Below are 17,974 nucleotides of genomic sequence, written 5' to 3' on the forward strand. Positions count from 1 at the left end.
TCGGAGCCGAAACCTTCCTTGACGATGACGATCCCTCATTTTCCTAAGTCCTGTCCGCAGGCCTTTGTGTCCATCCAAGCAACTCCGGTCACTGGAATGGGTAGATTATTAGCCGCAATAATCTTAATGGCGGTGTCTGGGTCACGAGCAGTTCTTGGTTTGAGGTAATTTTCGTAAAACTGTTCAGAGATCGTGGTCACTTGTGACCCGGTGTCCATCAGTCCCTGTACGGCAATTCCTTCCAGGACAACTTCAAGTGTCGGGCTATTCGAGGCAAGAGCACTCCGCCATCGGCTCTGTTTTTCCACACCCCTCTCCTTGGCCTCCCCTGCTGCGCGAGCCTCAGATGCAGGGGTGTCTAGATTAACGGCGGCCATTGTGGCGAGGCCCGGCGTGGTAGCTCTGCTTGTGGATATGGCTGGGGTTCCATTCGCTGGTCTGATCGAAATTCCCTTTGCTGGGGTGACTGAGGGTTTGTTCGTTGGTGCGACGGAGGTTGTTGCGGAGGGAAGTGTTGAGGACAACGATTTGCCCTATGGCGAGGATCACCGCATGACCAACACTGTCTCACGGGACGACTAGGCTGTCTTCGCTGGTCTCCCTGTCGGTCTAATGTTAACTGGAATATCTGTCTCTGTAAGTCTGCTACCATCTGTTTCAGGTCTTCCGTGTCACTGTTTGGATTTTTAATGTCAGATATGGATCTGCACGCAGCACCTTGAATCCCCACATCCATGACGGGTCCCCTTGAACGTTCTATGGCTTCCTGTTTGACTTCAGCAAAAGTAAGAGCCGGCATCATCCGGATCAAGTCCTGTAACGTGCGGTTAAGATACAGGTCACTCAGTCCTATTACAAATTGGTCTCACAGTACCAGGTCACGAGAAGCCATACCAGCTAGTTGCTCCCCTTTTCCACAGGTTTGTTCAAGGAGTACCTGAAGGGCGTTCGCATATTGGGGAATATCCTCCCATTCAAGCTGCGTCCGTCTATAGAACATGTGTCGCAGTGTTCCCTGGTATGTGGTCGGCCCATAGGTGTTCTCCAGCACCCGCACCAAATCATCTACTGTACGCTGGCCCCTGACCGTCTCCAGTCTGACTGTCGTCCATGCCTCCCCCTCTAGCGTCATTACCGCCATTTCTGCCAAGGTCTTAGGGTCAATATTATACATTTCCCCCAGTATCCGGACTTGTTCCGCCCACTCTGGTACAGGGTAGTTTCGTCCGCCAAATTTCCTGACCTGATTCACAATAGACACCGGCGGGGCTTTCTGACTGTACACATGGCCTGGGTGGGAATCCTGTTGGTCACAGATCCTGCCGACTACGCCAGATGAAGTGACCACGGGCAAGGCCGCGGATTGGTATCTATGATCTGGCCCAGCAAGATCCCCATACACAGACTCTATCTTGATAACCGTATCTTTACTCGTATACATTTTTAACACAGCAAAGAAAAAAACAATAAATGACAACCGTAAATATGCACAGTAATAACGTGTACTTATAAGCTGACCCTCACTGTCCCTACTCACACGTTACCAGTCCTTTACTCCAGAAGGATGTGTCCCCCGTTGCAGGCCTGTCTGTCTTTGCAGGAGGGTGTCCCAGCCGGAAAAAAACAGGAACAGCAGAATTCGCGGAAAGAAAGGAAGGGATACTTCGGCCTCTCGCCAGAGGTCCCGCTTACAGTCTCTCTGATCCGGATAGAAGCTCTGGTGGGTCCCCTTATGTAGTCCACACTCCAGTAGCGGGGAGTGTAACAGCTGAATCCTTCAGCAGTGCAGAAGCTGGGGAAGGTTCCGAGGATATGATGTCAGATAGAAGAAATCGCGTTGAGAGTCTCTCCTGCGCCACACACGAGGGCCTGCACACCGTCCTGGCTCTTTTCACAGACCACAGCAGACTCTGCGCGTGCTTTTTCCTGCTTTCCACTTTGGTCACGTGACTCTCTAGGGCGGGACACAGGAGGCTCAGTCTTTTTCTCTGTCATCACACCCTGCGCAGGTGCAACCTCTGGCCACAAGGTGGCAACATCATCCTGTGTAATCACTTCTGTAACAGGCTCTATATCAATTATCACAGAACAGCCAGAGTCGGCCAGCTCACTACACCAGTACTCAGCAACTCCGTCATTTCCATAATGATTGTGGCTGGGTACTGCAGATCCACACTCTTTTTAAATGAATGAGTATGTATCTGTAGTACCCGCTCACATCCACTATAGTTTTGACGAAGCTGAATCCGAGAACTTTCTATTGCCACCGGTAATAACTGATCAGCAGGGTTGTAGGGTGTTGCACCCCCACCTATCACATATCGATGAACTATCCTAGATATAGGTCATCAATAAAAAAGCAGGGGCTAACTTCTCTAACATACAATTTTATTTTTAGAATTTTTAATATTAATACAGAATATGACTCTGACCTCCCGTCAACCAAACAACATAAAAATATATTAAGTATCCATTTTCTCATAACCCTTCATTACACCTAGTACTCAAAAGTCTGTACTGTAGATATAGTCCAACCAAGGTCCAGTGGCTTCTATATTTTCAACATATATCAGACCAAAAACTTGATAATTTATGATGAGAAATGTATCCTACCTTAGTCCATAAAGAACAGTTCCATCTGGATGAAGACGTATCATTCTATTCTTCACAGTAACTCCGTGGACAAATGATCTTTTATCATTTAGAAAGTATGTATCAGGTACCCAGAGTTGATCAGCGACCCTGTTATCCAATGTAAGGTTAAGGGGAATTCCTGAATAAGAAAGTCTTTTGTCTCTCCACGATTGTTGAAAATACATAGTGAGCGTATAGTCCTAAAAATAAGCAAAAAATAAAAACATTAAAATTAAAATTTTAATGTTTATCACAATGCCATAAACACTGGGAGTCTGTCACCCACAAAACACTAACTAAACCACATATACAGATATGTAGGGTACTGAGACCCTATAAAAATAATACCCATGGTATAGATTTTAGTAGTTTAGTTGGCATAAATAAACAATTTATTTAGAATGCAAATGATGGGGCTTTGATGTACTCTCAATGTGGCCAAGGGGCTCAGTGCAACATTACAGACTATCAATTTGCATACCGAACACTATCATACCTTTATTGACAGCGCACTCTGCAGCCATGTTCACTTAGTATTACTGTCGGCTCTCATCATCACTCAATTCTGTCTGCATTATAGTAGCAGACAGGGGCTAGCAATAAGAGCTGGCAATGATATTTTGTGAGTCGGGCTGCTGTAGGCGCTGCATTAATCAATATATTACAGTCTTCAGTATGCAAATTGAAGGGGTGCAATGGTGCTCTGAGCCCCTTGGTCATGTCAAGTGTGCACTGATGCCCCCTTATTAGCATATAAAATAAATCTTTTTTTTTATCAACTAAACCACTAAAATCTATGTACAGGTATGATTCATATAGGGGTTAACTCCCCTAGATACCTGTATAACTTATTTAAAGGGAATCTACAAGTAGGATCAACCTTCCTAAGCCATCTATATGGGCATTTAGGTTATAGGAATCTGAATAAAATGATATCTAGATACCTCTGATCTCTTATAACAGAGAAATCCATGTTTATTCTTATATGCACATGAGCTGTTAAGATTTATGGGCCGGACACTGATTTGCATGAGAATCTGCCTCCAGGGCTTATTATAACTAAAAGGGGGTGTTACCAGTGTGAGACATGTAACTAGCACAATACAGCAGAACTGAACTTTGTCTTCTTACAAGCACATTTGCTGCAGCTCTCACAGCTCTGCTGTTTTACAACCCTATTTGCCTGTAAGATGGAAGCTGAATCTGAGAGGAACCTGCAGATGTGTCAGTTATAATCACAGTGCAATGAAAGTGCAAACACCAGCTCACCTGTGCTCTAGCATCCTGGAGCGCGGAACACGAGGAACCACTTCGGAAAGTAAATGTGCAAAAGAAAAAAAGTTCCAGCTATGAGTAAGTTCAAAAGTTCTTCTTTATTGAAATTAAAATCAGATGCCAAAACACATGTCCAAAAGAGCACATGGACATGTGTTTTGGCATCTGATTTTAATTTCAATAAAGATGAACTTTTGGACGTACTCTTAGCTGGAACTTCCTTTCTTTTGCACAGTTTTATCACACACAGCTCTGCAGTGAGATTAGGAGAGCAGAGAGCAGCCATTACACATCACACTGGTAACACCCCCTTTTATATAAAATAAGCACTGGATGCAGATTCTCATGCAGACCAGTGTCTGCCCTATAGTCCTGAACAGCTTATTTACATATAAAGAAAAACATGTATGACTTGTGAATAAGACATCAGATTGCAGATATTAACATATCATTATATTCAGCTTCCTATAACCTACATACCTATATAGATGGCTTAGAAGGGTTGATCTTACTGACAGATTCCCTTTAATTAGCGTTTTAGGAGAGACAGACTCCCTTTGAAGTACATACACTAGTACGTTTACAGTTTACAAAAATTTCATTTGACCTCAATTTTTCAGGATACTGGATGCCATTCTTGAAAAATATAATATTAGAAGTTACAGGTAGTAGATTCTGTGATGGGATGTTGATTCAGGGTACTAATCAGATTGCCATATGTGGACCTGGGAAGGAATTTTTCCCCCTCATATGGGGCAATTAGCATGTACCTTATGAGGTTTTTGCCTTCATCGGGGTCAACATTTTAGGTTATAGGTTGAACTTGACAAGCTTGTTTTCTTTCATTCTTAAAACTATGAGACCACATTACATTGCAAAAAGGAAAGAGCATAGCAAGAATTAAGTTGACTGGGTAAAATCACATCTAGTTTCCAGATCAACACAGAAATGTATCACCAGGTGTCAAAACTACCTTTACCAAGAGTATTGTTGTCTGAACAATGATCAGTTGCTATACATTTGATTAATCAGTGGCACTGAAACAATATAGGAGCCCACTCTCAATAATATACTTGAACTTTTCTTAAAGGAGGCCAAGAGGCAGAAGATATATGTGTTGCATATGTTGGTGTGTGTGTCTTGGGGTTATGCAAAGTGGTCTAAGTCTTAACAATCCAATAGGATGGGACATTTGGGCTGATAATGAATCATATAGGAAAAGGTTATATAACCGTGGCCGTCATTATCAATTTTTTTTCTACATGTGCCATATTAACAAATTACATTCCAATGATATAAAAGGCATTGAAATAAATGCAAATTTTGTCAGTAAGATAAAATATAAAATATAGAATTTCAATTTCATTCTATGTGTGTTTGATCTACTTGCTTTTAAATGCAGTATACGGGTTCACTTAATACAAATGCAACTTTCTGAATTTTATTCTAAAGACTTGCACCACAGAATTTATTAATGACTGAAGCTGATGGACTGTATTTTATTCAAACACATTACGTTATGAATTATTGTATTTTAGTTTTACCGCTTCTGTTTTCTAATACTCTGATGTTTGGAGGTTCATGTTTTTTTACTGGAGCATTAATTCTGTTATTCAAAATATACTCATAAAATAAAAGTCTAAATCTTTGAACCTCTGTTAAGATAAGGAAGGGTTGTTTGAAGGGCACCAAAAATGTAAAAGGAAGCAAGTGCGCTGTGAACTTTTAATAATGAGCGCTTGATTTAGATTAGCATAATAAATGCCATTGACAAAACATCATAAATATTTGCTACATGCACGAATCTGAATGACAGAACACATACTTCAAATATCTGAATTTCACATAATTACTGAGTTAAAAGTCGCTCATACATACTTTTCTACACTGTCAAAATCTAGGGCAATGGCAAAAGTCATTAAGAAAACATGGATTCCAAATTTTATGTAGGAAAAATAAATGAACTGAAATATTATTCAATATCAATCTCAAGGTCTACAATTTCAGTTTAAAGTAAAAATTTAGATATTTCACATCTTGCAACACTGTCTTATCTGAGTTCTTATTAGTTTTCACTTTATGTCTAAAGAATTAAATTTAGATTGGTAACTTTATGGTCAAGATAGAAGCCACCCCATTGAACATCTAAGTGATTGAAGTAATATCTCATGAACATTTATCCCCGATCCTAACTGATTGGAGGAGGTTGGACCGTACCATTTCTAAACTGAGATGGTGAGGAGTTAAATAATATTGGACATACATCCTGATTGATGCAGTTTTCTATTGACCCCTCTGCAACCAATCTGAACACAAACCATTCTTAATAGTTAAGGGTCATTTGCTTACAATCAGAAAGTGTAAAGCTGCCCTTTCTCTAATCGTACTGTAAGAATGAGAACGTTGTAGAATATAGGCATATTTGGGGAATATTATTCTTTATATAGAAGTAGAACACTGGTTCTACCCAGTAACCAATTAGCTTAACCACTTCGCACCAGAGCCTGTTTTCGCCTTCGTGACCAGGCCAATTTTTTCAATTCTGACCACTGTCATATTATGAAGTAATTACTCTGGAACGCTTCAACGGATCCCCCTGATTCTGAGAATTTTTTTTCGTGACATATCGTACTTCATGATAGTGGTAAAATTTCTTCGATATCACTTGCGTTTATTTGTGAAAAAATCGGAAATTTGGCTAAAATTTTGAAAATTTTGCAATTTTCTAACTTTGAATTTTCATGCCCTTAAATCAGAGATATATGTCACACAAAATAGTTAATAAATAACATTTCCCACATGTCTACTTTACATCAACACAATCTTGGAACCAACATTTTTTTTGTTAGGGAGCTATAAGGGTTAAAAGTTGACCAGTGATTTCTCATTTTTCCAACAAAATTTACAAAAACATTTTTTTAGGGACCACATCATATTTGAAGTCACTTTGAGGGGTCTTTATGACAGAAAATACCCAAAAGTGACACCATTCTAAAAACGGCACCCCTCAAGGTGCTCAAAACCACATTCAAGAACTTTATTAACCCTTCAGGTGCTTCACGGGAATTTTTGGAATGTGGAAGAAAAAAATTAACATTTAACTTTTTTCACAAAAATGTTACTTTAGACCCAATTTTTTTTATTTTTACAGGGGTAACAGGAAAAATGGCCCCAAGATTTTTTGTGCAATTTCTCTTGAGCACGCTGATACCTCATATGTGAGGGAAAACCACTGTTTGGGCACACTGCAGGGTTCGGAAGGGAACGAGCGCCATTAGACTTTTTGAATGTAAAATTTGCTTGAATAATTAGCAGACGCCATGTTGTGTTTGGAGAGCTCCTGGTGTTCCTAAACAGTGGAAACCCCCCACAAGTGACACCATTTTGGAAACTAGACCCCTTGGGGAACTTATCTAGATGCGTGGTGAGCACCTTGAACCCCAAGGTGCTTCACATAAATTTATAATATTGAGCTGTAAAAATACAATTTTCACATTTTTCCCACTAAAACGTTTTTCATCCCTTAATTTTGCATTATCATAAGAGTAATAGGATAAATTGCACCATGAAATTTGTTGTGCAATTTCTTCTGCACACGCTGATACCCCATATGTGGAGGCAAACCACTGTTTGGGCGCACGGCAGGGTTTGAAAGGGAAGGAGCGCCATTTGACTTTTTGAATGTAAAATTTGTTTGAATAATTAGCGGACGCCATGTTGCATTTGGGGAGCCCCTGATGTGCCTAAACAGTGGAAACCCCCCACAAGTGACACCATTTTGGAAACTAGACCCCGTAGGGAACTTATCTAGATGTGTGGTGAGCACCTTGAACCCCAAGGTGCTTCACAGAAGTTTATAATATTGAGCTGTAAAAATAAAATTTTCACATTTTTCCCACAAAAACGTTTTTCATCCCTTAATTTTGCATTATCATAAGGGTAATAGGATAAATTGCACCATGAAATTTGTTGCGCAATTTCTCCTGAACACGCTGATACCCCATATGTGGTGGCAAACCACTGTTTGGGCGCACGGCAGCCATTTGACTTTTTGAATGTAAAATTTGTTTGAATAATTAGCGGACGCCATGTTGCATTTGGGGAGCTCCTGATGTGCCTAAACAGTGGAAACCCCCCACAAGTGACACCATTTTGGAAAATAGACCCCTTAGGGAACTTATCTAGATGTGTGGTGAGCACCTTGAACCCCAAGGTGCTTCACAGAAGTTTATAATATTGAGCTGTAAAAATAAAATTTTAACATTTTTCCCACAAAAACGTTTTTCATCCCTTAATTTTGCATTATCATAAGGGTAATAGGATAAATTGCATCATGAAATTTGTTGTGCAATTTCTCCTGAACACGCTGATACCCCTTATAAGGAGGCAAACCACTGTTTGGGCGAACGGCAGGGTTTGAAAGAGAAGGAGCGCCATTTGACTTTTTGAATGTAAAATTTGTTTGAATAATTAGCGGACGCCATGTTGCATTTGGGGAGCCCCTGATGTGCCTAAACAGTGGAAACCCCCCACAAGTGACACCATTTTGGAAACTAGACCCCTTAGGGAACTTATCTAGATGTGTGGTGAGCACCCTGCACCCCCAGCTGCTTCACAGAAGTTTATAATATTGAACCGTAAAAATAAAATTTTCACATTTTTCCCACAAAAAATGTTTTTCATTCCCTAATTTTGCATTATCATAAGGGTAACAGGAGAAATTGCACCATGAAATTTGTTGTGCAATTTCTCCTGAGTACGCCGATACCCCATATGTGGGGGAAAACCACTGCTTTGGTGTACGGCAGGGTTCGGAAGAGAAAGGAGCGCTATGTTGGCTGGGATAGGTTGCAGACACCATGTCACATTTGAAGAGTCGCTGACATGCCGAATCAGCAGAAACCGCCACAAGTGACCCCATTTTGTAAACTACACCTCTCAAGGAATTCATCTAGGGAAGTAGTGAGTATTTTTTAATTTTTAAATTTATACCATTGGGAAGTGAAAAAAGCATAATTATATTTTTACCACAAAAAAATGTTTTACCCTCAGATTTTACATTTTCACTCAGGGCAATGGGTAAAAATGGTGCCGAAATGTGTCACGCAATTTCTTCTAAAAGTGGTAATACACCATATGTGGCTGTATCGTACCGCTCAGCCATATGGCGAGATCTGGGGGGGACGGAGCGCTATTTGACAATTGGAGAACAAATTATTGTAGAATAGGCATTTGGATTTGGGAGCACAAAATTTTCTGAATTTCTTTTGGGGGGCAAGGGCCATTTCGCTTTTCCAGAGCCTTTCTGCTACCAGTAACTTGGAAGTCCCTTATATTTTTAACAGATGACGGACCTGAGTGGGGACTAGCTTTTTTTGAGGACTGAGTTGAAGCTTTTATTGGGAACATTTTACGTAACATTTACTCTAGGCTGAGCACTTACATCGGGGTTTCCATCTAAATTTCCAAGTGATGTAATTCAGATGAAACCCCTGCGGGATCCATTCACTATAATGAGGCAGCAGAGTTACTCTGGACTCCGTCTGGCCTCTGTTTAGCGGTGTCCTTTTTTTCAGAAGTGCACAAAACTGTGGCCAACCGCACTTTTATGCACGCCTAAAAAAACTGACACCGTGGGATCACAGGCCAGACGGCATCTACAGTGGCCTATATCTGCCTCATTACAGGGAATCTTCTGTCATGGGTTCCATCTGAATCACGTATTTCAGAGATTTACACGGAAACTCTGGTGTAAGCGCTTAGCGCAGAGCGCAGGATAAATGTGTGCAGAGCCTTACTGCGATCTTTGGGAGACATAATTTAAACAAATCAGTAGCAGGTGAAGAATTGGTTTTATTTATTTTTTACGCCGTTCCTCATGTGATATAACTGATTAGATTACTTTATTCTTCGGGTCGGTGCGATTACAGAGATACCAGATTTATATCGGGTTTTTATGACTAACAGCTGTCACACACTAAGAGACTCTTTTTTTTGCAAAATCTAATTTTTGCATCACCATATTTTGAGAGCTATAATTTTTCCATATTTCGGCCGACAGAGTCATGTGATGGCTTGTTTTTTGCGGAACAAGTTGACATTTTTATTGGTACCATTTTTGGGTATGTGACATTTTTTGATCGCTTTCTATTCCGTTTTTTGGGAGGTAAAATTAACAAAAACCAACAATTCAGGAATTGTTTTTTGAGGGGTTTTTTTATGCCGTTCTGCGTGTGGTAAAAGTGATCAGGCAGCGTTCTTCTTCGGGACAGTACGTTTACAGCGATACTACACTTACTGTATATTTTTTTTATGTTTTGCCGCTTTTACACAATAAAACAATTTTATAGAAAAAATATTTTTTTTGCATTGCTTTATTCTGAGCGCTATAACTTTTTTATTTTTTGGCTGATGGAGCTGTATGGCAGCTTTTTTTTTGCGGAACAAGATGACGTTTTCAGCGGTACCATTTTTATTTCCATTTTGCTTTTTGATCGCATTTTTTTCCCCTTTTTGTTTGGCTATATAATGAAAAAGCATATTTTTTTGCTCCGTTTTTTATTTATTTTTATTACGGTGTGCACAGAAGGAGTTAATTAGTGTGACAGTTTTATAGATCGGGTTGTTTCAGATGCGGTGATACCAAATATGTGTACTTTTTTTGGTTTTGCATAAATATACGGATTTATTGGTTTAATATTTTATTTATTTATTTTTATTTATTTTGGGATTTTTTTAACAGTTTAAAAACATTTTTTTTTACCTTTTTTTTTTACATTTTTACTTAGTCCCTGTATGGGACATTAATTTTTATTTTTCTGATCACTGATCTCATGTAATGTAATAGACATGTATTACATTTCATGAGATCTTTGCTGACTGTTTCACAGTCAGTGTGTCCTGCCAGGCTTCAGCTGCAGGCTGAGCCTAGCAGGACACCATATATGGCAGATCAGGAGGCGGTCATGTAACCTCCAGCTGCCATAGCAACGCCAGGTCCTGGAAGGTATCAGGGGTCATCGGAGAGGTAAGTATACGACCCCCTCTCCTCTCACTATATTCTATATGCCGCGATCACTATAGATCGCGGCATATAGAACATAGCAAAGGGTTAACATCATTGGGACCTGATCCAATCAGGTCCCGATGATGTCCCCTGTCAGAGCTAACGCTCTGCACCGGAATCGCAGCACTTGCAGGACCTTGGGGGTCCTGAGCGCTGCGGGACCACCCACCGTTTTTAAACGTCGGCGCTGCACAGAGCCCAGGCAGCGCGGACGTTTATCTACAGTGGGCGGTCGGGAAGCGGTTAATCTGAATTTTAGAAATGTTCTGTTGATGTCACATTGCCAAAGGATGTCTTTTGCCTAGACTTACGGGTATAACATTTTAACTGGACACACATAGCATGATGCAGTAAACTATAATTTTCCACCTAATTTGTAATCTTTTGCTATTTTAAAGGGGTTTTCCAAGACCAACTTATGTATATTGCTTCCTGAATTATTTCCCCATAAATTCATTCCCCCGTAACTTCCCAATTTTTTTTCTCCTATGTTACCCCATTCTTACCTTATCTTTCCTTATTATAATATAAAACAATAAAAATATTTGAAAACATAATTTGATATGTTAATTTTTTTTTCCTTTGCTGAGATAATCTTATAAATGTGCCCCTGCTGTGTACTGTGTAATGGCTGTGTCTGACCGTAGAGGAACATGGTCTGATCATACCACAGCTCCTGGGCAGGGGAGAAAGCAAAAAGGTATACATATATTACAACACGGGATCACAGCTGTTGTTTTCTATGAGGTAAACATTTTCCTGCCTGTTTTTAAGCAATATTCTACCTCACAGAAAGAATTAGCTATGATCCCATGCTGTACTGTCTGTATACTCTTTTGCTTCCTTCCCTGCCCAGGAGACCATGTTCCTGTTCGGTCAGATACAACCATTACACAGTACACAGAAGGGGCACATTTATAAGATTATTTCAGCACAGGAACATTATGTTTTAACACATCCAATTGTGGAAATTAATTTTATTCCAAAATCTATTAATTAAAATTGACTTTTTTTTGTGGGACAACCCCTTTGAGAGTCAAATTATTTTTTTTTTGCAATGAGAAATCTTTCTGCATCATATTATTGTTGATATATTGTGTTCAGTAAAATAAAATGCTGCATGTGAACAATGAGATTATGTAGATTACAGAACCAGCATGGTGATATCGACAGATGATGTCTTTTATGGAAAAAGATACAATCCAGAATTCATTAAAGGGGACCTGTCACCTTGAAAATGCAGTCCAATCTGTTGCCATCATATTATAGAGCAGGGAGAGCGGAGTATATTGATATATAGTATTGTGGCAAAATATTCACTATAACCTGAGGTTTAAACACTTAATCCTCTGCTCTTTCTAGGATTTTTGGTCCGGAAGGTGGTCCTATCAGTGATTGACTGCTTTCTTTGCATCAGTGTGCGTAATGAGATAGCTGTCAATCACTGATAGGACCACCCACCATTTTTCGGCAGTGCAGAAAAAGATCCATCCTCCATTTTATCCTTCCCTTTGAATGCTTCCTTGGATCTGCAGCAGATTGTTTTCTGAGTTTTTTATGGTGTTGTGGTCCTATAACCTTGCAAGGTGAACACATTTCTATACCTACTGTTCTCCCATCCTCTATTAGGTAAGACCCTATTTTGTGCTATTGTTTTCCAGTTTTCCCATTCAATTTTTCCAGTTTAAAGACTTTGATGAATTGGGACCACAGTGTGCTGGTGAGGTACAAGAACAATCTTGTCTTTGCTAGACAGCACCCTATGGAGGGTGTCTTTTTTTATCTCCCTCCATCTTCAAAACCACCACCGGTTTTCAAAATGGACTTTAAAGTATTCATATATCAAGTAAATAAAATCACGCTAATTAGGTTAGATTTCTGGAAGTTTTGAAAAGCTTCCCTCACCGCTATGGGCCTCCTACCTCTTTCTGTAACAAAGCCACATTGCAATGAATTTTCCATTGTGATGTCAGGTTATATTAATGCAACAATCTCAATCATTGCACTTGTGAATGGCCATGCAATAACTATATGGATGACTTGTGTCTGCCAGAGGTGTGTGTCACTCTTTGTGTCAATCTAAAACATTATTAGTGTTTTATTTAAATGAGTTTTTCCATTATTTTACTGAATTGACCATAAATAATGGAATGTTATAAAATTAAAAACATAATCACCTACTGGCTTTAGCGGTGACATTTGCATGCGTGAAATGTGACCTCTAAGGCCAGTTTTTAGCTGCAGTAATCAAATGAACAATGGACAGGATACCATCATTGCAGGACCACCAGAACAGCGACACTACAGTATTTAAAGAGGCCCTCCTCCCATCAAAATTTTCATCCTTTTAATATATTGCAATCATTATATTATAAAGCACTGTGTAATTACAATTGCTCGTTTTGCCTTTCTACCCAGCTAATTCTTTTGTTTTCCATTAGGTCTATGACATCATATGATTAAAAATTGACTAGCTGAATCCTTCTAAGCTCTATGTAAAAACAGGAAGTCTCTTTTCCTTGCATGAGTCATGAGTCACTGCAAAAGTTCCTGGCAGGGGGGAGGAGGGATCAGCTGGGTCAGGAGTTGAAGAGAGGGACGATAAATGCGGGGACAAGAGACTTCCAGTTTCTACATAGAGCAGAGAAAAGAGAAGAATTAGCTGGGTAGAAAGGGAAAATGAGCAATTGTAAGTACACAGCACTATATAATATGATGACTGCAATATATTAAGAGGATAAAAACTTTGATGGGAGAAGTGCTTCTTTAATATATATTCTATCTTTAACACGTCCTAGTCTAGAGACAATTTTTTGATATCCTAGAAAAATTCTTCAATGCTTATAAGTCTAGATGGCTGTGAATTCCATATTTCAGTATTATAAATGAAATTCCTTCTCAGAGCAGACATAAACTTCTACAGCAGTAAAGAAGACAAGAAACCCATAACATCATCCTTGGTTTAAAATGTTCAACAAGCACATAAGGATATAATGTTTGGTGTCTGTTTGCTCCTGGCCATGAATTATCAGTGCTAGAGGCCATGCAGTATGACTAGATATTGAAGGATTAAATGAGGTGCTTTCATTTAAAATTCCATCAATAAAATGCAAGACTTTAACCTCCAGGTCCAATGTACTGATTTATTCAAGAGAACAATGACTTGAAAAGAAACTAGGACATCTTGTACTTTGTAAATACAGTTCATTGTACAAGTAACCTGCACTGTAATGCATGAATTAATGGAAGAAAAAAATCTATACCAAAGTTAGATATTTGTATGTGGTAAGCTAACCTTTTATATTTATGTGCATTAAACTACATTGGAAATTGGAATTTTATTGGAATGTACACATTGTAGATACAAACAGAAGGCAGCAAAAACACAAAGAAACATGTAGAAATAAGGAATAAATAAACATATAAAATAGAAAAGAATCTGCATTAAACTTTAGATTCCTCAAATGTTTTACTACTGTGACAGCATTACACACCCTTGCCATTTTCTCAAGCAGCTTTAACAGGTAGTCATCTCGACTGGCTTTCCTAAAGGAGTTAGTTGCTTTCTTTGTCTTGACTCTGTGGTTCAACTCATCCCAAACCGTGTCAATTGAGTTGAGGTCAAGTGATTATGGAGGCCATGTGATTTGATGAAAGACAACATCCCTCTCCATCTGGTTAGATAGCCCTTGCATGGCTTGGAGAAGTATGTTGGGTCATTTTTCTTTTGCAACTAAAATAGTGATCCCACCAAGTGCAAACCAAATGGTATACCTTGTCGTTGATGAATGCTGTGGAAGTCATGCTGGGTATGTGTGTCTAGAACTTTAAATAAATTACCAAAAGTATCACAACAAGCAAATAACCCAACACAATCACACCTCCTGTGGCTGTAAGGTTGAACTCATTTACTCCTTGTTTCCATATGTGTTCTTTTGTGGTTTTTCTGCCTGCAGTCTGAATCTATAACATGGAAGCTTAAATAAGTACAAGACAAATCATTGCATGATGTATGTGCAAACTTTTGACAGGTATTGTATATACATGACTGGACTGGCCCATTAGTGCTCAATGGGAGCCTCAGGTTTTCCCATGCTTTGATGAAACCATTTGGAATAGTCTTTTAAGCCACTGCTTATCACTACGGTCCAAAAAAAACCATTAGGTTGAAATCAATTATTAAAATTTTTTCAAAGGTCCAAATAATCTGATTAATCTGGACCATAAATAAATCCATATGCTTGCCACCAAAATAACCCCATTTGAATTCATAGAAATAGGTTTAGTGAATTCTCAGAAATTCAACACAAATTTGATTTGCATCAAATTGGTTTGTTGATCTCTAGTAAGTAACCAATAGGCTTAGTCCGTGTTTTAGATGTGTTATCTTGATGCCAACTATAAAGGATATCTACTAAATTTACAGATTTAACATTTGTTAAATGTGTTACCTAGGACTATATACATTTTTTATTATGGGCCTAGCAACTAACAGGCAGGTGGTTACTAACAACCTGCTTGTTCTACCCGGTGCAGGCTCAGAGCGGTCACGGACTCCTTCAGCTGGTCGATTCTGCTGCTTTACATCAAGAGAGCAGCATTACTTCTTCCTTGGCAGTCATGGGCTGTCAACAGAAGAGAAGCAGCTGCTTTCTCGATGTGACATTAGTGGAAGCCACAGAATTAACGGCTGGAGTGGTCTCTGTGGCTCTGAGCTGACATAAATCAGCGCCAGGCAGAACGGGCAGGTAGTTAGTAGAGATGAGCGGTGTTCGACTAGAACTGTTCGCCAATCTCAAATTCGAGCTGTTTTGGGCGGTGTTCGAGTTGTTCCACGAACCCGAACGATTTGCAAAAAATTCGGCTGTTCGAGGTTATGTTCGATAACTGTTCGTGCACCAAAAGCGTGTCCTGCATGTCTGGCGCTATTTAAAGCACCAATCATGCAGGGATTGTCTGCCACTCACTGTAATGCCACAGCCATGGTGGTTGTGGCATTACAGTGGTTGCCCAAATCGATGGGAACAGTGCCAACAGTGAAACATGAAAAGCCGGCAATTCAGCAGCGGCATACACCTGTACCCGACAATTTAGAACCGAAAGAATAGGGCATCACACATAGATTAGATAGATAGAAACATGTCAGCCACATATATACGAAGTACAGTGAAAGTGTTGCTTACTGTACTTGTCATTTAGCGTAAAGGATTTATCAAAAAAAATAATAGTGTTTTCATGCACCGTCTCTTTAAAAAAGCCGGCCGGCAATTCAACAGCGGTACCCGACAATTTATAACAGACAGAATAGAGCTTCACACATAGATTAGATAGATAGAAACATGTCAGCCACATATATACGAAGTACAGTGACAGTGTTGCTTACTGTACTTGTCATTTAGCGTAAAGGATTTATCAAAAAAAATAATAGTGTTTTCATGCACTGTCTCTTTAAAAAAGCCGGCCGGCAATTCAGCAGCGGTACCCGACAATTTATAACAGACAGAATAGAGCTTCACACATAGATTAGATAGATAGAAACATGTCAGTCACATATATATGAAGTACAGTGATAGTGTTGGTTACTGTACTTGTCATTTAGTATTAAAATAAAGGATTTATTATTAAAAAAATTGGCGTGGGGTTCCCCTTAATTTTAGGCTCTAGCGGAGGTTAAGCAGACGGCTGGGGCAGATGTTTGAAGCCTGGAAGGGGGTAATACCCACGGAGCTTCCCAGGCTACTAATATCAGCCCCCAGCTGAATACATAGCCTTTACTAGCTATTAAAATGGGGGACACCCCAAAAAAAATGACGTGGGGTCCCCCCTAATTTAATAGCTAGCAAAGGCTAGGCAGACAGCTGGGGGCTGATATTAATAGCCCAGGAAGGGAGCCATGAATATTGGCCCCCTCCCAGGCTAGAAACACCAGCCGTCAGCCGCCCCAGAAATGGCGCATTCATAGGATGCGCCAATTCTGGCACTTAGCCTCGCTCTTCCACGCTGCCCTGGTGCGGTGGCAGGGGGTAATAGGGTTGGGGTTGATGTCAGCTTATAATGCCAGCTGACATCAAGCCCAGGTTAGTAATGGAGAGGCGTCTATAAGACACCCCCATTACTAACCCCATAGTCAAAGTTAAAAAAAACACAAACACCCAGAATAAAGTCCTTTAATTGAAATAAAGACACAATCCTTTATTGTTCTAAATTAAACCATACTTACTGTCACGCCCATTCCAGCTGAAGCCAACGATCTCCTGCAATAAAAGAAAAATAATAAAGCAACCTCATCCTTACCTTTCCATGGTTCCCACGACAGCTTCAGCTCTGCTACATCGAGATGACAGGCTGGACCGCAGCAGAACGCTGCCATCCAGCCTCTCATCCCGCAGACATTGAGAAGCGCAGGCTTGCTTGCGCTGCTCAGCGTCTCTCTGTGACGACATCCAGATGAGCCGAGTTCATGTCCAATGAACTCGGCTCACCTCATGCACGTCACTGACAGCGTGGGAAAATTCTCACGCTGAAGCGGTGAGTGCAGGAGAATTCTCCCACGCTGTCAGTGACGTGCATAAGGTGAGCTCATGTCCAATGAACTCAGCTCACCTCCTGCACTTCACTGACAGCGTGGGAGAATTCTCCTGCACTCAGCGCTTCAGCGTGAGAATTCTCCCACGCTGAAGCGCTGAGTGCAGGAGAATTTTCCCACGCTGTCAGTGACGTGCATAAGGTGAGCTCATGTCCAATGAACTCAGCTCACCTCCTGCACGTCACTGACAGCGTGGGAGAATTCTCCTGCACTCAGCGCTTCAGTGTGAGAATTCTCCCACGCTGAAGCGCTGAGTGCAGGAGAATTTTCCCACGCTGTCATTGACGTGCATGAGGTGAGCCGAGTTCATTGGACATTAACTCGGCTCATCTGGATGCCCTCACAGAGAGACACTGTGGAGCGCAAGCAAGCCTGCGCTTCTCAGTGTCTGCGGGATGAGAGGCTGGATGGCA

The 17,974-nt window shown here is 40.3% G+C and overlaps 1 protein-coding gene across 1 annotated transcript in view; it reads right to left on the bottom strand.

The window, feature by feature from the left end:
- GABRB1 (gamma-aminobutyric acid type A receptor subunit beta1) overlaps window positions 1-17,974 on the bottom strand; it is a 981,567-nt gene that overhangs the window by 618,390 nt on the left and 345,203 nt on the right. Inside the window, exon 4 of the mRNA XM_073645540.1 lies at window positions 2,614-2,834. Coding sequence (XP_073501641.1) covers window positions 2,614-2,834 — 221 coding nt within the window. The remainder of the gene's footprint in view (window positions 1-2,613; window positions 2,835-17,974) is intronic.

The sequence above is a fragment of the Phyllobates terribilis genome, unplaced genomic scaffold (assembly GCF_046119375.1).
Source record: "Phyllobates terribilis strain yellow unplaced genomic scaffold, ASM4611937v1 Scaffold_1__5_contigs__length_1240528914, whole genome shotgun sequence".
NCBI lineage: Eukaryota > Metazoa > Chordata > Amphibia > Anura > Dendrobatidae > Phyllobates > Phyllobates terribilis.